We start from the raw sequence: 22,106 nt of genomic DNA, 5'->3' as shown, positions 1-22,106 counted from the left end.
AATGTATAATTGTAATTTGTCTATTTATCATTCGCAATATATCCTGCGTACTATACCTGCTTAAATGAACGACCTTTACACTTATCAAAATCACAGAAAACAAAATTCATGACATAAATACTACATCTAAATATTACTTCCATAACATAACAACATTCGGATCGCGTTCAACAATATCTTCGATTTGTGCAGCTGATTGACCTGTACTACAACAAATTTCATCAAGACTGTATGTTCCTGTAAAGTACTTATAAACTGGATTGTTTTTCGTCTCTTCATTAAAAGGAGATCCCGACAAATATATTGGATACTGCAAATTACGAAAGTTGATAAAAGATAAGACAAATGATTGTTTAAATGAAATTGATCTTTCACAGTAAATCTGATAACCTTATATACTCGACGAATAAGACCTTCAATAAGACCAAATTGCACCAGCCTCCTTTCATTGATTCTTAGATTCTGAGGATTGAGACGTTGACACAAATCTCTCATGCTGCTGCCATGTGTCATACTTGCATACATTCGATATATATCTCTAAGATATGCAGGTTGTCTAGCTAAAAATAATCGTTTGTAGAATGTTTATCTATTCTGATAAGTTTTCACAATGAAGATGTATAACTTACGGAATTTTGAAGCATATGCTATGCATCGTTCTTGTAATTTTGTATTTTCGGCCAATTCTTTCAATTTGGAAGTTGCAGCATACACATTACTGTATTGAAATATTGGAATTAAAGTTACAACACCGTAATAACTGGAAGTGAATAGAAACAATGAATACTGGAGAAATTGTGTTTTAAATGAAATTTTGTATTTATGTACTTACATAAGATTCTGTACACAACTTTTAACTAGATTATTTTCCACGTCTGCTTCAGCTGCTATTCGTGCAACATGATTAAATCCATCTATGTATGGTAATACTTGCTGAGTGGTTAAATCCCACTGATCAGTTTGGAATGCTTCACGACCCTCCAAGAATATTGGTACCTGATGATCAAGAACTGGTTTCGGCTCAGGTGCTAATTTTATGACTTTCAAATGGGACGTCATTGTCCCCTCTATTAAAATATTATATTTTACATCTTTAACATTTTTGTACAAAACTATTCTTTATAAAACGTGTTTACCTGTTAATGTACACATTTTGTGTAAATTCAAATCTTGCATTACATGTTGCAACATTTCTGCTAATCTTGTTTTATCCTCAGAGGCAGATAAAAAACAATTTTCTACCTCTAGAGCCATCTGAAAAATTAAATTAAGTTCGATAAAAAGTATTGATAAAGCAATTATTTCCAATGTATAGTTTCTTACTAAAAAATCAGACATCTTTTTTACAACAGGTTCATAATGTACAGTACGAGCTTCTGCATCACATACAAAACATAAGTTGAAATAAAATGCATTTCTTGCATACTTCTTATCGTCAATCTTTACTGGAAATCCTAGGATTTTATAATCCTTCAATGTCCTATACAAAATAAATAATTTAATAAACTAGTTCAAAATAAATTCTTAAATTTTCATATTTCTTTTTGCCTCTACTTACACTGTGATAGTACTACGCTGTAACTTTGCTTTTGGTATAATATAAACACTGACATTGTCAAAAATATCCTTTGAAATAAAATTATCTGGAACCTAGTAAAAACATATATCATTATGAACTTTATAAGTTTTATAAGTTACATATAAAAATAATTAAAATAAAAAAATCAAAATAATATTTATTATACGTTGTGTATAACCTTAGCTAACCTGACAAGTAATCATTGGACCCACAATAGGATGAAATTCTGAAAAAAATATACATCTAATCGGATCTTCTTGTGCCTCATCCTTTTTATTCTCTGTTACTGATGTCATTTTTGTCGATTTCAATAACCTATAATAATATATAAAATATTATCAAAATATATTCACATGCATGTTAATAAAGAACCGAATCTATTACTTATTTCATAATTTTAAACAAATTAACAATTAATTTTCATATCAAAATAGTCAAAATCAATACAATCAATACTTCTTCAAATTCAATTCTTATCTACATACATAGGAAAATTTTCATACATAATTACATACTGCAATTTTATGAAATTAAGATTTTTATATTTGCTTGAATCTCTATTTACTTGTACAAAAATAAAAAACATCCTATTTTTTTAATTTATAAACGAATTTTTATTGATTAAATATGTATTAACTATAGTGAATATACCTTAAAATACATTTTATTTCGTACAATAAGAAGCATGAAAAATCCTTGAAAATTTGTAGAGTAACGTATAATTTCTTTCGAAATGCAATTTTTAAAAAACTACGTAATGCATAGATATGTGTCACAACATATTTCTACTTATACATATGTGTACTCAAGAGGAAAAATGTGTTTATACCATATCATAAGGGGAAATAGGAACACATAAATGTAAGCAGAAGTATAAATAAATATTTTTTTAAACAGACAAAAAGTGAGTTTAGATAATGAGGATAATATAAATAGATGAACAAAAACACAAAAGATATAAGAAAATAAGAATAAGAGGAGCAATGATAAAAATATGTAATACATATTAGTAAGGAAAAAAGATAGTCAAGCATGAGAAAGAAACATCATGAAAAATAAAGAGAGAGGGAAAGAGAAAGCAATTCAATGAATAAGTAAGAACAAGTGCCTGTGTAACAAAGAGAGGAAGAATATTTAACCTTCTTTGTTATATTATTGGTACGTAATTTTATTAACATTTTACTAAGGACTTATAAATTCTTTTATTATATTTTTGTCACAGTTATAGCTGTATCATATTGATGGCAGCTGTTTTTTAGTCATAGACATCTTGCAATCTGTAACCATAACTTATGTACATACATGTTTAAATTTTTTATCTGCAATAAGTTTAGTTCATATCCTTTTTATGCCTACTATATGATAATATTTATCATAATTTTATAAACATATATTAAAAAATTAATCTTTTTCTATTTTTAAGATTTTTAAGCTTTTAAGATTTTATTATCACAATAAAATAAATTTTATCTTTTGAAAAATTAATGAAAAAATATTAATTATTTTTTTATATTTTGGGATTATTAATGCTATAGAATATATCTAAATGGTACTTGTCAAACTTTGGATCTTTTAGTACAATATGTTTCCAATATAAAATTTCACCTATTAAAACCATAAAAGCTAATACATATCCAACTATAATTGCAATAAATGCACCTTGTAATTTATGAAGATCAACCAATGCTTTCTCTGACTCTGCTTCTTGTCTTATTTCCATAATTTTTGACCACTCCATGACATCACTTAACCATTTTTCAACTAATCCAATTTCTATTATACGCCTTATCTAAGAATATGCATTGTATAAGATAGATCATTGCTAAATACCTTTTCTCATAATAGTTTTATAATAATTTACAAAAAGAAATACATACTAAAGTGTCAACCCTTGGTTTCAATGGTGAATTTTTTTCTAAACCAAGGGCTATTGGCATATTTATGACACATTCTTCCATGATATGTAAGTTATGCTTTGATGATATATCCACTGTAGTTATATTTTCTTTTTGTTCTTTCTCTAATATCTGTCTCTTTACACGGACATGTCGAAGTAAATAAGAATTCTCATAGTAAGCAAAAGAACCGTTTGCCACTTTCTCAATAGCTTTATCTTCTTCTTGAATTAACTTGAATTTGTTACCAATTTCTTGGCTACTAAGATCTGATGACATTGAGAAAAAATTTTTATTCTCCTTATTCCATCCTCCAACTTCTATAGAACTTTTTGCCAACTGTCCTAATGTATCAATAGTAACTCTGCATACAAATTGCAATATAAATAAAGTGTAATACATTGAAACATTTTATTAAAATAATTTTCACCTGGCAACTGGATTCGCTAAGGTTGCGGTCATGCTAGCTCGATAAGCAACTGCAACTAAAATGCTATAAATCCACCACCATCCAATTAATACCCGTACAGCCCAAGAGCTTGGCAAACTTGGCAATGAAATTTGAAATAGCATGCCATAAGTATATAAAATACTATTTCCTATTTCAGTGAATAAGTATAACCCCTTTATTTCTTTCTTCATTGATGTATTTTGGAAATGCATTTGATTTTTATACAAACTTATATGTTTTTTATACGATATTGATAAAAAATAAAATACAACCCCTCCTAAAATTAAAGTAAGGACAAGAGCAATCCAGGTGTAAAATCTAAAAAGCAATATATATATATATATACATATTTTATTTATTTATTAATTACATTTCTTTCATTTTATACTTACTTGAATGGAAGTATTAGAAGCTTCCATGAATTTTTAGTTAAAGATTCTGGTGTCAGAAAAGTAAGGCATTCAGTATTGTATGGGGTAGTAAGGTCAAAGTAATTCAAGTGGTGCAATGTATAGTGCAAATCACCCAAATAAAATGCAGCCTTTCCTTGTATGGCTTCACCTACTAATCCAACATGAGTTTGATTATCTTCGTTGATGCCCCATTTCTCTAAAGTAATATTATCAGGCATATAATATTTTGGTTTAAAATTCATTGCTTTTGATATGATCTGCATTAACTGAAAAATATAAAAGAATAAAAATATAAAGCCATAAGTCTTGTATACATATAGTACATACTTCAAATTCTATTCCAAGACCTTCTGTGTTATTATTTGGTTGTTTGTTATAGTATGCTCTTGACTTTGTTGTCACTGCTGGAATATGCTCAAATACAGCAATTCTGAAATATGTATCAAATCTTTCTTACTATTTCTTAAAATAATAGTTATAATTATAGCTGCATTATAATCTTTTATACAAACTGCAAATGTTTTTCTTGTAAGTTAGTGATTTTCTCTGTAAAATGATTGGTACCATAAAGCAATTTGCCTTTGTACCAAGTATCTATATATTTTGTCACAATAGATTTTCTTTTACGAAGGGGAAAATAGACCGTATCCAAATCAATTCTTTCTTTGGAAGCTTTCTCACCAGAACGATACTTGTATGCATTGTATTGGCGAATAAAAACTACATTAATTATCCTGTTCCAAAGATAATGCAAATGCGATCGGAATAAACGAGAATCATATAACAGTAAAAATAATCCACGGGTGTTAATAAGACGTTCTCTGAAAGTAGAAAGTGAAATTTAGTATTTGAAATACTAAATAATAATTATTAATAAATTTAATATTTCAAATCTGATATTTGATTCTGATTTTAAACTGAAATAGGAGTTGATTCAATTTTTGTTGTTCCTTATCTCTGATAATATCTAATTAAATTCGTATTAATAGAAATAATTTTCAATTGAAAAAAATAATGATGATTAATATTATTATAAATGAGGATAAAAGTAAGGGAGACTATAACAAAAGGAAGAATGCTCTAATTAATTACTTCGTGAAATTAAGAATGAATATGTTTATACAAATGTATCATAAATAAAAGTACACAAACTATCCTAAACTATTGTGACATTATTGTGTATACATGATATCATGTATCCTCGTATTTCTAAATTAAGTGAAAGTTTATCTTGTTCCATAATCAACTATTTCTTATCTGATATCTTTGAATCATGATTCATAATAGCTTGGATTAAGTCACTTAATTAATTTGTATTTTGTACTTTACGCGATAAGGAGCATTAAATGTTAGTAATGGTTCTTATTATGTAATTTTCTACAATTGTTCAATCTAATACTAATCCAATCAAAATTGTTGAAGTCATTTATGACGCCAGTGATATCAGTTAAGAGTTAAATTTAGTGGCAAGTACTCGCGATAAAATCGTATACCAACGTGGTTAACATTAAGCTTACAACCTCGCGATTTGATTCGTGACGCCCCATCGATCTGGTAGAGTTTCGAAATAAATGTAAAAGATGTAATATTCGTTTTGCGGGAAATAAGAGTTAATGTATTTTAAAATGTCTGTAGAACTGCATTAGGAAGTGGCAACAAAATCCTGTAGTTTGAAAAATGATAGGCCCTAAGCATCTTCTATTTGGAAGAAGTTACCAAGAATATTGCTAGCAAATGAACCTAATGAGTATATTTTTGTTTTAATTGATGATAGAGAAAAATTGATTTTTATCACTTCGGGTTCATAATAAAAATGATCCCTATCTATGTTTTTGTCTTTCTTCAGGAAAACTAAAAAACAATATAACCTTTTTAATTTCTGTTTAGTACGTTTCAGTTTTTTCAAACATCGTATTAGATAATTTCTACGAATTTCTAATTATATAATTTCTGGCTATAAATATATCGTAGAAGAATTACATCCAATTAAATCGTGAAATTGTAGATCTTATAACAAAAGTTTTTATAGAACTAGTTAATTTTCATTCGATAACAAATCAAGATATAGGTCATTTTTTACAATATCCTTTGTATTATAAATGTAGCTTCTGACTACTAGAATGCATTATTATTTAAAAGATTGAAAAATTTGTTGAGGATTATTGATTAATATTTATGATATCTGAGGATGATCTGATTAATATTTATTTATATATTTACCTTTCTGTATATTGCAAAAATTCAGCTGCCATAAATCCATTAGCAATTAATATAATATATGCACTGCAATTAACTGCTTTTCCGTCGATCAAAATTCTCTGAACTTGTCGTCTTGGCTGTAAAAATTGTTCGTTATCACGCAGTGCAATCTGGAATGTACATTATAAATAATTAGTAAAGTTAAGAACATAAAAAGTTAAGAACAAATTAGAATATCTGATCTTACCTCATATTTCAATACAGTTGAGGAACCTTTAATATTTTTAACATCTACGAGATTTCGATAAACAGAATCGCTAACAAAAACAATGCAATTCCTTTGGTCGATAATTTCTTCCACGATTTCTTCGACGACAGATTTCAAATTGTTTCCACTGTTCACGCATTGATGCTCTTTATAAAATACACTATACAATTTTATAAATATTTGCTAAATGATTATTTCTTTTAATTAGAAATAAATTATAAATTAGGTTTCTCGTAAATTAACTCGTGGATTGTAGATATGAAATCTATATATATCTAATAAAAATTAATAAAATTATGCAACTAGTTATAAATGCAGTACAATTGTTAATTTTCCATTTCAATTTATATTCACGGAAACTGATCGTTTTATTCCATTAATTGAATTTCGCTAAATTTTGTCTTTAATATATTAATAATAAAGAAAAGGATGTAAAAAGTAAAAGTTTGAATAATAATTAAAATACCGCGCACAAGAAATTGACTAATTAAAATAATGTTAATTTAAACTTCATTAATGCCGTTACCTTTTGCCGGATACCAGTATGATTTGAAGAAACAACGTAACAAGTATCATTGTTCGGATTCTACTGCTAAAAATTGCGATACGATTTCTGATTGAAACGCTTTACATACACATGCATGCCATCGACTTACCGGATCCTTTTAATTTGTTCTTTCGATCGTACGAAGTAATAAAATATTCAGGAATCTCATTTGCAGGGGAATTAATTTACATAGGAAATGCAATCGATAATGTAAATGTAACTTAGCTGTTTCGTTTACATCAACTTTGAATAAAAGGTCACGGTGAGTTCAATTTATTTTTATTTTTATAAATCGATTGCAAAGCGTGCTGAAATGTTGAATTAAAAATCAAATTTCAATCAGTATGAATGTCGTTTAACACGGAATTTACAGGAGATGTAAGATACATACCGAAAACAGAGGGAAAATTAAAAATGGGTGGTAATTTGATAATGTTTGAATGAAGATATTATGAGAAAATTAAAATAAATATCTATATGTAATGTTACAATTTAATATTATGTGTTACTTTGCATAATCATTAATGATATGAGTTCTATATATAAATATTTACATCCCAATTAATATGTATTATGAAACCTGTTATGATAGCGAAAATACATAGTAGACGAAGTGTAAATGCTATGCATTGCGGTATTAAAACATATTGCAATTATCATTATCACATACAAGTTGCTATAATTACTTATATATATAAAGTAGTCATTTTGTTTCTTTGTTAAACTATGTCTACTTTTACGTTTGATTTGCCAAAATAACCGCGAATTGAGATGTAAATAATTTTTTTTTTAATATGCGTTTTTTATTATACTTTGAATAACTTAATCTTATTGTTTCCAAACCAAACAATATATTAAATCACTTTTTATTATCGATATATTATTCATACGCAAGTGAGCCTTCATTAACGGTCGAATGAGTTGCTGTATACAGTATATGTTGTACTTTCCAACGAGTGACTATTCATTGAAATTTTTATTTTTTTTGTGTGAGTATCGATTATATTTTTATAGATAAGAAAATAAAGTAATAGATACTAAAGTAATAGATAGTAAAGTAATAGTAAATAAGGAAATAAATATTTGAAGAATTTTATTAATTTAAAAAAGAGTAAAGTATATAAATAGTACTTATGTGAACAATCCATTACTGATATTTCAATTTCATATTGAGATCATGATAAAAGCATGAACACCTGCACTGCTAGCAAAAAAACGAATGGAAATTCATAAGCCAAAAATATACGAAATGTCGTAAAATGTATTATACATAGTAGTAATACATACATGTGTATACCGTATGTATATTTTGCCAAATTTCTTATCTAATCTAAATATGTTCTTTAACACCTGCCTACTAGTACGCCTTCATTCATAAGTGCAAAAGATCTTCATAAATTAAAAATAAAATAGGATATTAAAATTTCCTATGATACTCATGGTCTTATGATTTAAAAAAATTAAAAGATTCGAATTAATACAATTAGACGACTGTACATTAATAAAAGTAGAAATATCAAGAATTTCAATCTGTTTTTGTTGCTTTGTCATCCTTTACTGATAGATATTTTATTTTCTCTGCATTGTCAAAAAATGAGAAATATTTTAAAAAGCCTCATATCCTCTAAAACATCAAAATTGTGCTTGATTGTTTTAATGATTATCATATAAAATAAATGTAATATTTAAAATTGTGTATCTACTGTATTAATAATAGAGATGTACTATTATGTAAAATTATTCTTAATAAAAGTTAATAAAACAATTTATAAATTATATAGCGTTCTCGAGAATTTAAAAGTATCGTTGTATATTGTATCAAGCACAAATCTAAACATTATTGTACTGTATAGGTGTTGTAGCCGAAGAACTTAGTTAAGATGAAGAATACAATAGCTGACTTACCAAAAGGCCCTTTAGACCCTTATAGAAAATCTGCAACATTTGATTGGAAATTATTGAAACTTAATATAGAAGGAGAAGATTTTGTTGAATTTCAGGTATATAGAAAGAGATATTATTTTAATAATATATTTGAAAAATTTTAGTTTCATTTTCTTAATTTGGAATTTTTGTATGTAAAGTATGAATATAAAAAGTTTCACATGTTCTTTGTCATTTCAGAAAACATTGTGGGATTTTATGAAAAAGACATCAGTATTTCAAAGACATAACTGTACTACATTAGATGAACAACGAAGGCTTTGTAATGCTCGTGTTCGAGCACTGAGAGATAATAATATTGCAGTATATATTATCAACAATAATAAGTAAAAGAAGAAACAACTTTTACTTATATAAGCCATTTATAACTTTTTTGCAGAGTCCACTAACTCATGCACATTGGTTTAATATAGTATTTCAATATGAAGCCTCTATACCAATAAAAATGGGTGTGATGGATGGTATGGTACCAAGTACAATTCTTGCATTGGGCAATGATGATCATTTTCGGACTGTAGCAAAAATTCAAGAGGGAGAAGTAAGCATTAGTTTAATGAAACATGTTTCAAATATTCCAATACTGAATTTTAATAGAATTTTAATAAAATCAACCAGTATTGATCAGTATTTGACAAAATTTTATTTTAATCTTTATTTGAACTTATGCTAAAAGATTATAATAGTATTTTCTATTTATATAATACTATTTTCTTTAGTATACTTGTTGTTTTGCACTGACTGAGATATCCCATGGAACAAATGCAAAAGGAATAAGAACTACAGCTACATATGATGCAAAATTAAAGGCTTTTATCTTAAATACTCCTGATTTCGAAGCTGCAAAATGTTGGATTGGCGGTTTAGGTGAATAAATAGGAATATATACTTTATCAAATTCATAAATGAACAACAAATAAAATTTGTGCATTTTTAGGAAAAACTGCAACGCATGCTATTGTATTTGCACAATTAATAACGCCAGATCAACAAAATCATGGTCTTCATACTTTTATTGTACCCATCAGAAATCCAAATACTCATATACCTTACCCAAATATAGATGTTGGTGACATGGGTGAAAAAATTGGATTAAATGGAGTTGACAATGGATTCATAATGTTTAACAATTATCTTATTTCTCGAACATGTTTGTTAAATAAAACAGCAGATGTTACTGAAGATGGGAATTATACAGCATCTGTGAAAGATAAAAGCAAACGATTTGGTGAGAATTTAAAGAAATTGTGTTTTCTTTTTAACAGCAATTTTAATAATATTTATATATTTAAATTCGTATAGGTGCATCCTTAGGTGCATTATCTTCGGGGCGTATTACCATTACATCAATATGCGCAAACTTTGCATCTGTTGCAATAACCATTGCTGTGCGATATTGTACCGTAAGAAAACAATTCGGACCATCGGAATTAGAAGAATGGCCGGTTATAAAATATCAAGCGCAGGTATTTAAATGAATCGAATGAAAATCTAAAAAAAAAAATAAATAAATAAAATGTATGATACAATTAAAATTTAACGTAAACATGTAGCAATGGCGATTGTTTCCTCACTTGGCAGCAACATATGCTCTAAAAATATTTTCTGCTGAATTTGTAAATCAAATGTGCGAATTTAATTTCAAACTTATAACTGCAAAAAATCAAGATAATATTGATAATGAAGGTATGGAAATACATGCATTATCTTCTGCAACAAAACCAGTATGTTCGTGGACTAGTCGAGATATTATACAGGATTGTAGAGAGTCTTGCGGAGGACACGGTTATCTTAAAAGTATGTCGATTGTAAACTAAATACGATAAAATAATTTATACTTTGCTTTCATCTTATTTAATTTTTATTATTTTATCTTATTTAATTTGTAATTATTAGTCTCACGTTTGGGCGACTTGAGAGCTGAAAATGATGTAACTTGTACATTTGAAGGCGAAAATAATGTATTAATTCAACAAGCCAGCAATTGGTTACTAAATCAATGGTCAAACGTACTCAATGGAAAACCAATAAATTCTCCTTTAAGAACAGCAGATTTCATGAAAGATGCCAACAGTATTTTAATGCAAACTTTCCCTTATACAACAGTCGATGAAACATTGAAACCAGAAAGTATGAAAATCAATTTAAACACTCTTCACAATTCACGAGTTTATTTGATACTTCCTTTTTACAGATTTATTTTTATCCTTTACGTGGTTATTATGTTATTATTTAAAAAGAACATATGAACAGACACAAAATTTGAAACGCGAAGGTTGTGATGATTTCGAAATTAGAAACAATACTCAAGTATTCTTTGCACAAACATTATCTCTATTATATGGGCAGGTAATAACCCTCTTTTAATATTATAACATAATTACTATGTTAACTTCATTAATATTTCTTTTTGTAGCATGTGATAATGAAGTACTTCATAGAATGTATTCAAAATCCTTCATGGAGATCAGAAGAACGCAATGTGCTAATAAAGTTATGTTCGCTCTATGGAGCAGCTATTTTAGAAAAAAGATTAGGAGACTTTTATGCTGGTGGATATGCATCACCCAAGAGTAATATGGATACATTATTGCGAAAAGGGATTATAATTTTGTGTAAAGAATTAGTTCAAGAGGCAGTAGCATTAGTAGATGTTTTAGCACCACCAGATTTTGTATTAAATTCTCCATTAGGAATGTCTGATGGTCAAGTACGTTATTTTATTTATTTTCAAAATCTCACATTTATTCAATCTACAATTATCTAAATCTATTTTGCATATAGGTATATAAACATATCAAAGAAGAAATATTTAAAGTCAAAGAAAACTTTGAACGACCGTCATGGTGGAGAGAAATAGTACGATCAAAATTATGATATGTACATAACATGTAATTAATATTTTTTGTTATTATATTTTTAATATTTTTTATTATACATATAAAAATTATACACCTGGATAATAAAAATTTATTATAAAATTCTGATTTTTATTATTGTATATTTTTATTATTAGTACTTACAGAATGAATAGTAAACCATAATAATATTATAATTCTGTGTGTTTTCTTACTGTGATTAAAGATTTGTCTGCTTCTGCAAACCATTCATCATAAACCGTTTGGGGTTCAATCATCCAAAATTTATGGAATGATATAGGTTCTTGTGAAGCAAGGTATGCAGTCGCATAATCTGAAGGGCGTGCCTGTAATAAATATATATTATTGTTTTGAAAGAAATTACATTTATCTTAAATAAAGTAAATAATTTCGTATAACATACTTGATGAAACATTGATGAATGTACAGGTTGCACTCTGATTCGTGATAGACATATACCAAAAAGAAACATATCATCTGGAGTAGTAGATGACGGACATTCGCATTTACCTAGTTCTATGATTTCATGAACCAGAGATGCAGATAAAGCAACTCCTGCTCCACCTGTTAAATATTCATACCCGTAATCACTATCCCAGAGTTGAAAACCATATCGTTCTCCAATAGCAACTGGTGTGTTTGGATTGTAACATGTCAATAAACGTAACAAACGTGCCACGCTAATTTATGTAGATAATATTATATTAATATCTATTATTAAATTGTATATATTATACATATATTACAAACAAATATAATACAGATATACAAACAAATATACATACCTAAAAATTGTGTCATCATCACTGATTATTAACCAATTTAAATTTTTCTTTTTTAATATTTTATCTGCTTGTACTAAAATGCTGTATGTTTTAGCACAATGCCCTTGTGTTGTATTTGGGACAATGAAACTATCAGGCAGATGTTTATCTATACTAAAAAGAAACATTACTTTACTGGTAATTAACACACATAATCATTGTTAAATTATATAATAAAAGTATTTATACCAGCAATATCACTAAAGTAACCAATATTTGTAGCATATTTTGCCCATGTTCTTTTAATCACAGGAATTCTCTCAATATGAAATTTCGAACAAGTTTTTACAGCAAAATAGATATTTTCAGTGGTCACAGATGAACCCTTCATTTAAAATAAATTAGAATATTATTTAGAATTATAACTTATAATTACATTAGTACTGACTTACACATGGATGAAAAAATCTTGGATATGTAGCACACTCAGAATTAGATATGATGCATATTTCAGATACATGTGTTAATCGTACTCCTTTACCAACTTTCAATACGAAAGATGCAAATTCATATGATGCATCAATTGAAAAATCATCTTTAGGTCTATCACCTTCATTAATTTTATGTACTAGGCTGATAAAACAAAAGTCATATCAAGCCTATGATTTAAATTTTAAATTCATTTTAAAATATATCTTGTATAACATACTTAGCTAACAAATTTGACGTTATTCCAAAACCTGAAGCTATATGTGGATACTTCAATTTTTTCTTATGTTCTGCAAAATGATGGATGATAGTTGGTTCTTGATCGTATAATACATGACCAATCCATATATTCTAAAACAAATACTCCGTGTTTAACTATTCTAAGTACAATTAAATATTTTAATAAGTAACATAATTTTAAAATAACATACTTTATTTTCTTTATATTTGAGAAGAATACTTAATAATTTATTCAATCTAATTACAGTATTCTCCAGACAGAAGAAAAACCATTTTGAAGTGGAATATGTATCCAATAAATAATTTAAAAGTGGTATTATTGTCCAAGATCCATTAATATTCAATTTGTGAGATAAGATAATTTTGGGAGGATCCTAATGAAAAAAATTATAGATGTTTTGTGCAAAAGATTATATTTTATATATAATATGTTTTAATATTATATGTATCAAATATGCTTTATTGTACATACCTTATCAAGGGCTTCTGCTTGTTCAAGAATATTTTTCTTTAACATTTCAGCATGAGCCATATGATAACCTTCCTTTTGATCTAATATTACAATAACTATGTCACTGGGGTCTGCAAAAACAATTAATTTACAATTTGTATTTGATGATAAAATGAAGAATAAGTATACTATATATAACATCTATAACATAACTTACCTAAACCATTTACATTAATCTTATCCACGAATAATATAAGAAATATGAAGTACATAGAATATATGGAAAACATTGTTTTCGAAAATTCAACTTAATTAATACTCCCTCCTATAAGAAAAAAATTAAAAGACTTGAAATAGATAAAAACATTTCATACTAATGTAATAAAATAAGACTATGTGAGTTGCAAGTTGTTTAAAATATTAAGTTTAATAACGAATAATTTTAATATTTGGACGATATTTGATTCCTTTTTATTTTAACTGATTGATAATACACAGTACTTGATATTTGATTCTTTTTTTATTTTAACTGATTGATAATACACAGTACTAGATAGTAATAATTTACAGTTCAAAAAACGTATATAATGTATTTAAAGTACAACAAATCACAAATATTTCTACACATTATAGTAGAAATATAATATTAACTAGATTAGATATTAAATACAATAACGTATTACCTTATACAAATTTACCATTAAATTCTTTGTCTAAATATCCACCATCACGAAACTTCTATCCACGTATGTATGTGTAGAACATGTATATATACGTATTGAGAACACATATTATGGTTAATTAGTGATAATAAGTAATAGATTTTCTCTTCGATACTCTGTACAGGACTAGCAGGTACTAATGGTATAGTAATATCAGAAAGAGAAATTCAAAAATGTTCTCTTTGATAATATATATATATGTATATATATATATGTATATGTATATACATATATATATATATATATATATTAATAAAAATATTACAAAAATTAAAATTTTAGAATTTATATGACTTAATACAACAGTTTCATTTTTGTAACTAATTAACTTTAAGTTAATTTATATAAAATTGATGTCTTAATATCTATGTGTGATATGTATATGTAATGTGTTAAAAATATATTATGTATTGTTTATTATAGCATTTTATTAATCTAGATATTATAAGGATTATTTCTATTGGTAATCCTGAATTATACAATTATACCCTTTAAATTATGTAACTGACCTCAAAGTAACTGTAAGAGTATATAACTTAAAAAAATGTCGTTACTGTATATTCTGTATGTATACTGTATAAAATTTATTTACATTGTAAATATTTGTTTACTTAATCAAATTTTGCAATGATTTGAATTTACTTTTAGTATTAATTTTTAATTTATTCATGATATAACTTCAGCATGAAAAGATTCTAATCTTACAATTTTTCATTTTACTAATACAATATTGTTTATTACTAACCTTAGTTGACAGGAAGCAATTATTCATTCAATTTAGTCTTATTAAAATTAAAATCGATATATTTTGTACAATGATATACAATCAAATGTTTAAAAAATATAATTATTTCTCATTTGAATAACTTAAAAATTATTCTAGAAATTATATATTATATATAAATATTTAATATACAAAATTTACATAGTTTTAAAGAAAATACTGTGTGACATGTTTTTCTTTTTACATACAGCTCAAAATTCACATATTTGTATGACCACATTCATATAATATTCACATATTATGTATACATATTAATTAGGTAAGAGATAATTTATTCATAGCAGAAATTATTTCTACGATATTTTATTAAGTGTATCACTTCTTCCATTTTCTTTTCATGCAATGGATACATACAAGGAACAACTATGAAATAATGAACAATTTATGAAGATAAATATTTCCTACCATATAATTGCGCCTTTTTCTCAAAGCCAATGGATTTAATAGGCGTATTTAATTTATAGAATGGATTCATTGAGTACTAAAAAAGAGATTAAAAATTTTATTATTATATAATATGAATAAAATATCAAATACTATAATATATGCATCTTACCTTTATGTACATTTCATACATTTCATTGAAGAAATTTTTTATACCGTCTTCATTTTTACTGTCATGTACCATGACAAATCGAATGTGAGTTGCAGTAACAAATGCACTCACGAACCATTGGTTAAATTTGTCTACAACTTTCAAATGCATATTTGTTGTTTTCCAAGTATGTTCATCTACAAGATCTAGAGCAGCATGTGCAATAAATTGGTTTAAATGAGTATAATCTTCTTTCTGTTAAAAATTCAATGATGTAAATATAATATTGTTTTTAAATTATAAGTATATTTTCATACTGTTGTATACAATCAGCAAATAATTGTATCATACTACTTAAATATAACCTATAAAAATGATGAACCTTTGCATCTTTCCCAGAATTGTTGAATTCAATTTCAAATAGAGGATTGTCAGTATGCCCGACGATTGCGAAATAATAGTTAGCTGTCATCTTGTTGATTGACTTGATGTATTTCAATTAAGATTTTATTTCCATACATTAACACTTTTATACCAAATGTCACATGTATACGTAGGTATATATGTCGTATATGATGTACTAGTGATTACATAGGAAAAACTGTTCCGATTTTAATAGTAAACTTGGAAATAGTATTATATATACATAAATTTCATTGTAGTACGAAAACTAAATTCGTATTTACCAATGATTATTTTTCAGTAACAAATATATTTAATGTAATATCTGTAGCATATTATATTTTAATTATAAATTATATACTATACAACAATTGACTCAGGGGAAGTAAACACAACTGACCACGTGATATATGTACTCTAGCTATTGAGTTTTCCGTTGCTATCAGCTGATACCAGAGAGGAGTTTTCTCTCTGCTAATACTAATTTAATATACTAGATTATATAGTGTGTCCAATGAGACGAAACAGTGTCACACTTGAATTTCACTAGTCGGCAACCAGTAGATGCAGCTGCAACAATTAAATTTTGTTTATGTTTACTGTCTCGTCTCTTTGTATAGACTATACTAGAGAGGAAATTTCCTCTCTAAGTATACATACTAGTTAGAATTAGGCTAAATGCATACGAGCAACATGTTGTCGCACAATCCTGCTGCGATCACATGTCTTTCTTCGTTTTTCTGTTGAGAACAATATTACAGTGAGATCATATTTGCGTGCATTTAGGCTTATGGTATTATAAAGATCAATATGTGAAAAACAGTATGTAAAGTTATTAGAGAAAGTATGAATTTTAAATTAATCAATCTGGAAAACTAGATATGAATAAACAATTATCAGGAGATTATTCTATATGTGAAAATAAATAAAAAATATAGAATCAAATTTTTTCATAAGACGCTTTGTTTTCGAGAAAAGTAAATTTGAAAATTTATTATGCACTTATATCAGGCCAATAATTACCTGTAAACACGTTTAAATTTTCTTGAAAACAAGGCTTGAAACAGAAAAATTTTATTTTACATTATTGACTTCTTTTTGCATATAGAATGATCTCCTGCTTATTATTTACTTACATCTGGTCTGAAATTATTCAAGTTTAAATATACTTAACAAATCTTTAAACTCGATTTTATCGGAAACGAAGCTTCATATGCAAAAACTTTATATTTTTAACTTATTTTTTCACGAGGAATCACCCCGTGCTCAGTTGTGCCGCTGTTGTTGGAACAGCCTGTATTTATAGTGATTTTAGAGTATCAAAAATTAATAAACAGGATATAATATCAGGTAAACTAATATACAGTAATTTTATTTATTTACTTATAAAGTAATTTAAGAAACTGTAGCCTAATCGCAATAAACAAATTTATATTAAATAAGAATTAAATTATAGAAATGTTTAAAACTGTTAATTATCTTTCAATAATAATTTGCAAAATAATTTAGAGATTATGAACATTGTAACATTTTAATAAAATTGCAAAACACTTTAGTCTAAAAATTCGTTTATACTAAACTTGTATTAAATTTAAGCAAAATAAATCATTACTAAGAAAACAATATGTTAATATTACATTGATAGTTTTATATTTATTTTCCATATTATTTAAAGATAGTCCCATTATCTTTTAATCTAATCTTAGCCAACATTCAAATTTATCTTTATGATTGTATTGAGAGTGACAGTGGAAGTAATGGTAACCTCTCATTTAAGAGACTCCTTTGGCAACCCTAGTATGGGGAGTAGGGAGTATTAAATATAGTGTTCAAGAAAGATGAATAATTGATGTTAGATAATAACAATGCAATTATTGTAAACATTTACAAAAACTCTCTAATAGTCGAATAGAATAACATAAGACAAAGTCCTTTTTATATTTGCAACTTAATATATTTAGAAAAAATATCATGTTGTAGATTCAGTATTTTATCTAAACACTTTACTTGATCTCTTTATTTATTTTATTTCTTTATTATTTATTATTATTTATATATTATTTATATATTATATATTATTTATTTATATATGATATTTATTTATTATTTTATTATTTTATTTGTCTTACTCTGAGGTTTTATATTAATCATGAGTTTTATCATGTTAAATAGCATTTAGGAAACTATTTAAGTATCTCTTTATGTAAGACCTAAAGTGTACAAAATTAAAGATCAATTTTAGTCTATATACTTAAGATAAGATAACATCTTATTTAAGTTACAAGGTAAGATAAGGTTAAACGATTTTTTAAATGATTTACGTAATTAGTGAGTTTATGATACTATATATTGAAGCAGAAATTATATACATTATGATAATGTCATTTTTGTTTTTCTGTATTTAATTTTATATATATGATAAAACTAGTTAAAAGAAATTTTTGTATTAAGGTAATTTATGTTAATTTAACATAATATTAATTTATTCAAACATAACATATTTATTACTATGTATTATTTTCAGAAACAATGTAGATTGATACAAATACTAATGTAAGAAGATCAGAATTTTATTTAAGCAATTAAAGATTGCGATATAACATTGTTATATAAATAGGATATAGCAAATGATAGTGATCTATTTAAAGAATAAAAAATCATAAATATGGTCGGAGTAATTTTTGATTTTTACTCATATGTATAGAAATTCTCAGGTGTGTTGATTACTATAATATTTGTGTGATAATATTAAAATTCTTTACAAAAATTTGCATTGTGTAATTTACTTTGTTTCATTTAATTAATTGATTTTAAACTGTTTCAAGTATATAGGTAATTAATCCTTTAATAAATAAGAATTTATTATAAGTTAGAAAAATCTATTTTATGTTGCAGAAATATGACATAACTAAACATGTATAATGTGTGTTTGATGTGCTGACAAATGGAAATAAAATTATGTTGACTACAATACTTTAACTGAATGATAAAGTAGCTTAATTGTATTATACATGTATCATGGTTCGGCAAAGATTTCCAAATATTAATGGTAAACTGATATTAAAAATTTATGATATTAACTAATATTATTAATTTAGCTTCTATTATACAATATCATTTATGTAACAAAGTAACTCTCTCTGTAACTCTTTTTATTGTTTAAATATTATTTTATATGTAGGTGTTAGAAGTGGTAAGCATTTTGTATTAACTCTTGTTACGGGTATAATTTTTGGATTTATCTCAGCGTACCTTTTAATAACATCTACAAAAAATGTGCCATATATATTTAATTGGTTTTCTGGTGGTCTTATGCTTTCAAGAGATCCACACCATTATTCAGACTTGGAGTCAGAGGTAGTTGCTTTATATTTTGCTTTTTCTAATCTTTTCATATTTAGTTTTTGATCTTATTAATAAATACTATAGATTGGGCCAGAGATAGAGGTAAAATTTCATGGTAAAGATGAAGATTTTCATAAAGATGAAGACAAAGTTGCGCAAGAACTTGCGAAGAAAGTACGTGTTCTTTGTTGGATCATGACTGGTCCAAAAAATCACCAAAGTAAAGCACAGCATGTGAAAGCAACATGGGGCAAACGTTGCAATATTCTTTTGTTTATGAGCTCTGCTGAAGGTAAATTATACTTTTGTAATACAACAATAAAAACAAAAAGAAACGATTTTTAACATGATACTGTAATGTATTGTATATTATATTGTAATTTAATATGTTTCCAGATGCAAATTTACCCACAATTGTTTTACCAGTAAAAGAAGGGAGAGATAACTTGTGGGCAAAAACCAAAGAAGCTTTCAAATATGCTTATGAAAAGTACAAAGATGAAGTTGATTGGTTTATGAAAGCTGATGATGATACGTACGTAGTTTATTGAAATTACAAATCTTAAGTTAGACATTTAGTTCAAATTTTGAAATGATTTATGTAAGATCTGGTTGAAATTATATTAAAATCGCAAAAGATTTATAGTATGGATTTTTAAAGTAACGTTTTAAAGTTACACAATCGCATTTAGTTATGTATATTAATTTGTTGAATGAAAAATTAATTGAGATTAAAACCTTTTCAGATATGTGGTGGTTGAAAATTTACGATATATGCTGTCATCTTATGATCAAAATTCGCCATTATATTTTGGCTGTAGATTTAAACCGTTTGTGAAACAAGGATATATGAGCGGTGGTGCAGGATATGTACTTAGCAAGGAAGGTTTACGTAAGTTTGTAGAGGAGGCTTTGCCTGATCAAACAAAATGTCGATCAGATAATGGAGGTGCAGAAGATGTGGAAATGGGAAAGTGTTTGGAAAAAGTAAATGTCAAAGCAATGGACACTCGGGATCCACATGGTCGCGGAAGATTCTTCCCTTTTGTACCAGAGCATCATTTAATTCCTAACCACGTAGATAAGAATTTCTGGTACTGGAAATATATTTATTATGATACCAAAGATGGCCTCAATTGTTGTTCTGATAGCGCAATTTCGTTTCACTATGTATCGCCCAATATGATGTATGTTCTCGAGTACTTAATTTACCACTTAAGACCGTATGGTATTACACACGGTGTGGAAAAACTTACTACAGATCAATCAACCACCATATCGACTAAATACTAGTCTACATATTATTCCTAATTGAAATATGAAAAGAATAATTCTGTTCTTTATAAATTTCCAAACGAACATTATCAAACTAGAAAAAAATATTTTGGATCTTAATAAATCAGGAAAAACTGAGATTTTGCAACATAAAAATTTTTTCCCACAAATTAATGGTTATGATAAATATTCAAGATACATTTTTGTTCAATTATTTTAAATTTTGGAAATTCTAGGCATGACGCATTTAAATTTGTCATTAATTCAATCAAGTGATAATATTTTTCCCTTATTTTGTATGAGTATAACTAGTCTATTCGGGTCAACGAATTAGATGTTAATATATTCATTGAAAGATAAAATTTGTGATATATATATAAAATGTTTCGTAATATATATAATGTTTATACATACCTATATGTAACGATGAGAAATTTATAATTTCATCGCAAGTGCAAGACAGGGTGTACTCTGTTCTACAAATAAATGTTACAAGCACAATAGAAATATTGTTAATTATTAACATTATCAATTATTGGTATTTTTTATTATTTAATCTTGATAATATCGCTGTACACATATGAATTTATACAAGAAAATCTAGTGTAATTTCAACCAAATATATAATTAGCTGATGAAATGATGTTTTATTCTTCTATTGTGATTACTTATTTTTTGCGAGTAATGAATTTTATATTATTTCGAACTCTCCAATATTTTTCATAAGCATTTAAAAAAAAATGGGAGAATTATTCTATAATGATTTAATAATTCGTCATCGATGTCACCAATTTACAGTAATTTACATGTACCTCTTTCTTGTACATATCGAGAATGTGACTACCAGAAAAATGATGCACAGTGAATTTTAAACTAGTGGTAAATTTTACAGAAATGAAAATGTTAGTCTGTTTCTACTATGCTTGC

General features: G+C 26.5%; 6 protein-coding genes across 21 annotated transcripts; 2 read left to right on the top strand and 4 right to left on the bottom strand.

Moving 5' to 3' along the window:
- Positions 1-4: 4 nt before the first annotated feature.
- On the bottom strand, positions 5-3,366 carry LOC126865522 (GATOR complex protein NPRL2). 7 transcript variants are annotated; one of them, XM_050618139.1, is made up of 9 exons: positions 3,239-3,366; positions 1,768-1,894; positions 1,559-1,650; positions 1,324-1,480; positions 1,137-1,254; positions 833-1,067; positions 630-760; positions 391-560; positions 5-310 (listed from the first exon to the last, which is right to left on the bottom strand). In XM_050618139.1, the coding sequence occupies exons 2-9, from the start codon at positions 1,873-1,875 to the stop codon at positions 134-136; spliced, it is 1,188 nt and encodes a 395-aa protein (XP_050474096.1). In that variant the 5' UTR covers positions 1,876-1,894; positions 3,239-3,366; the 3' UTR covers positions 5-133. The 7 variants fall into 7 exon arrangements, with proteins under 7 accessions (XP_050474096.1, XP_050474095.1, XP_050474092.1 ...); XM_050618138.1 differs by lacking the exon at positions 3,239-3,366 and adding an exon at positions 2,231-2,384; XM_050618135.1 differs by lacking the exon at positions 3,239-3,366 and adding an exon at positions 2,095-2,192.
- Positions 2,341-12,280, top strand: LOC126865510 (peroxisomal acyl-coenzyme A oxidase 3). Of its 4 annotated transcripts, XM_050618115.1 has the most exons (13): positions 5,833-5,892; positions 7,528-7,614; positions 9,206-9,352; positions 9,477-9,599; positions 9,676-9,834; positions 10,013-10,160; positions 10,231-10,521; positions 10,596-10,759; positions 10,847-11,090; positions 11,190-11,423; positions 11,488-11,642; positions 11,710-12,003; positions 12,078-12,280. In XM_050618115.1, the coding sequence occupies exons 3-13, from the start codon at positions 9,233-9,235 to the stop codon at positions 12,168-12,170; spliced, it is 2,025 nt and encodes a 674-aa protein (XP_050474072.1). In that variant the 5' UTR covers positions 5,833-5,892; positions 7,528-7,614; positions 9,206-9,232; the 3' UTR covers positions 12,171-12,280. The 4 variants fall into 4 exon arrangements, with proteins under 4 accessions (XP_050474071.1, XP_050474070.1, XP_050474072.1 ...); XM_050618114.1 differs by lacking the exons at positions 5,833-5,892; positions 7,528-7,614 and adding an exon at positions 2,341-2,440; XM_050618113.1 differs by lacking the exons at positions 5,833-5,892; positions 7,528-7,614 and adding an exon at positions 2,447-2,737.
- Positions 2,685-7,533, bottom strand: LOC126865508 (ionotropic receptor 21a-like). Of its 3 annotated transcripts, XM_050618109.1 has the most exons (9): positions 7,332-7,533; positions 6,785-6,965; positions 6,559-6,707; positions 4,851-5,159; positions 4,666-4,768; positions 4,318-4,604; positions 3,905-4,243; positions 3,457-3,838; positions 2,685-3,368 (listed from the first exon to the last, which is right to left on the bottom strand). In XM_050618109.1, the coding sequence occupies exons 1-9, from the start codon at positions 7,379-7,381 to the stop codon at positions 3,087-3,089; spliced, it is 2,082 nt and encodes a 693-aa protein (XP_050474066.1). In that variant the 5' UTR covers positions 7,382-7,533; the 3' UTR covers positions 2,685-3,086. The 3 variants fall into 3 exon arrangements, with proteins under 3 accessions (XP_050474066.1, XP_050474068.1, XP_050474067.1); XM_050618111.1 differs by lacking the exon at positions 6,785-6,965 and having other exon boundaries at positions 6,559-6,674; XM_050618110.1 differs by lacking the exons at positions 6,559-6,707; positions 6,785-6,965; positions 7,332-7,533 and adding an exon at positions 5,836-5,968.
- LOC126865521 (beta-1,3-glucosyltransferase) lies at positions 12,186-14,972 on the bottom strand. Of its 2 annotated transcripts, XM_050618133.1 has the most exons (11): positions 14,800-14,972; positions 14,334-14,441; positions 14,138-14,247; positions 13,857-14,039; positions 13,646-13,776; positions 13,389-13,569; positions 13,186-13,321; positions 12,958-13,105; positions 12,576-12,852; positions 12,317-12,498; positions 12,186-12,248 (listed from the first exon to the last, which is right to left on the bottom strand). In XM_050618133.1, exons 2-10 carry the CDS (start codon positions 14,404-14,406, stop codon positions 12,343-12,345), a joined length of 1,395 nt encoding a protein of 464 aa, XP_050474090.1. In that variant the 5' UTR covers positions 14,407-14,441; positions 14,800-14,972; the 3' UTR covers positions 12,186-12,248; positions 12,317-12,342. The 2 variants fall into 2 exon arrangements, with proteins under 2 accessions (XP_050474090.1, XP_050474089.1); XM_050618132.1 differs by lacking the exon at positions 12,186-12,248 and having other exon boundaries at positions 12,275-12,498.
- A 642-nt stretch (positions 14,973-15,614) lies between these two features.
- Positions 15,615-17,290, bottom strand: LOC126865538 (probable trafficking protein particle complex subunit 2). The gene is made up of 5 exons (XM_050618169.1): positions 17,220-17,290; positions 16,960-17,129; positions 16,540-16,884; positions 16,179-16,412; positions 15,615-16,103 (listed from the first exon to the last, which is right to left on the bottom strand). The coding sequence occupies exons 3-5, from the start codon at positions 16,627-16,629 to the stop codon at positions 16,005-16,007; spliced, it is 423 nt and encodes a 140-aa protein (XP_050474126.1). The 5' UTR covers positions 16,630-16,884; positions 16,960-17,129; positions 17,220-17,290; the 3' UTR covers positions 15,615-16,004.
- Positions 17,291-17,654: 364 nt separating this feature from the next.
- Positions 17,655-21,819, top strand: LOC126865524 (glycoprotein-N-acetylgalactosamine 3-beta-galactosyltransferase 1). 4 transcript variants are annotated; one of them, XM_050618147.1, is made up of 8 exons: positions 18,300-18,410; positions 18,732-18,844; positions 19,084-19,273; positions 19,455-19,608; positions 19,741-19,916; positions 19,989-20,196; positions 20,301-20,439; positions 20,651-21,819. In XM_050618147.1, exons 4-8 carry the CDS (start codon positions 19,578-19,580, stop codon positions 21,195-21,197), a joined length of 1,101 nt encoding a protein of 366 aa, XP_050474104.1. In that variant the 5' UTR covers positions 18,300-18,410; positions 18,732-18,844; positions 19,084-19,273; positions 19,455-19,577; the 3' UTR covers positions 21,198-21,819. The 4 variants fall into 4 exon arrangements, with proteins under 4 accessions (XP_050474105.1, XP_050474102.1, XP_050474104.1 ...); XM_050618145.1 differs by lacking the exons at positions 18,300-18,410; positions 18,732-18,844 and adding an exon at positions 17,656-17,909; XM_050618146.1 differs by lacking the exons at positions 18,300-18,410; positions 18,732-18,844 and adding an exon at positions 18,852-19,010.
- Positions 21,820-22,106: the final 287 nt, after the last annotated feature.

This window comes from Bombus huntii, chromosome 5 (genome assembly GCF_024542735.1).
Source record: "Bombus huntii isolate Logan2020A chromosome 5, iyBomHunt1.1, whole genome shotgun sequence".
In the NCBI taxonomy this organism is placed as follows: Eukaryota; Metazoa; Arthropoda; class Insecta; order Hymenoptera; family Apidae; genus Bombus; species Bombus huntii.
This window is presented reverse-complemented; position numbering and strand designations above follow the sequence as displayed.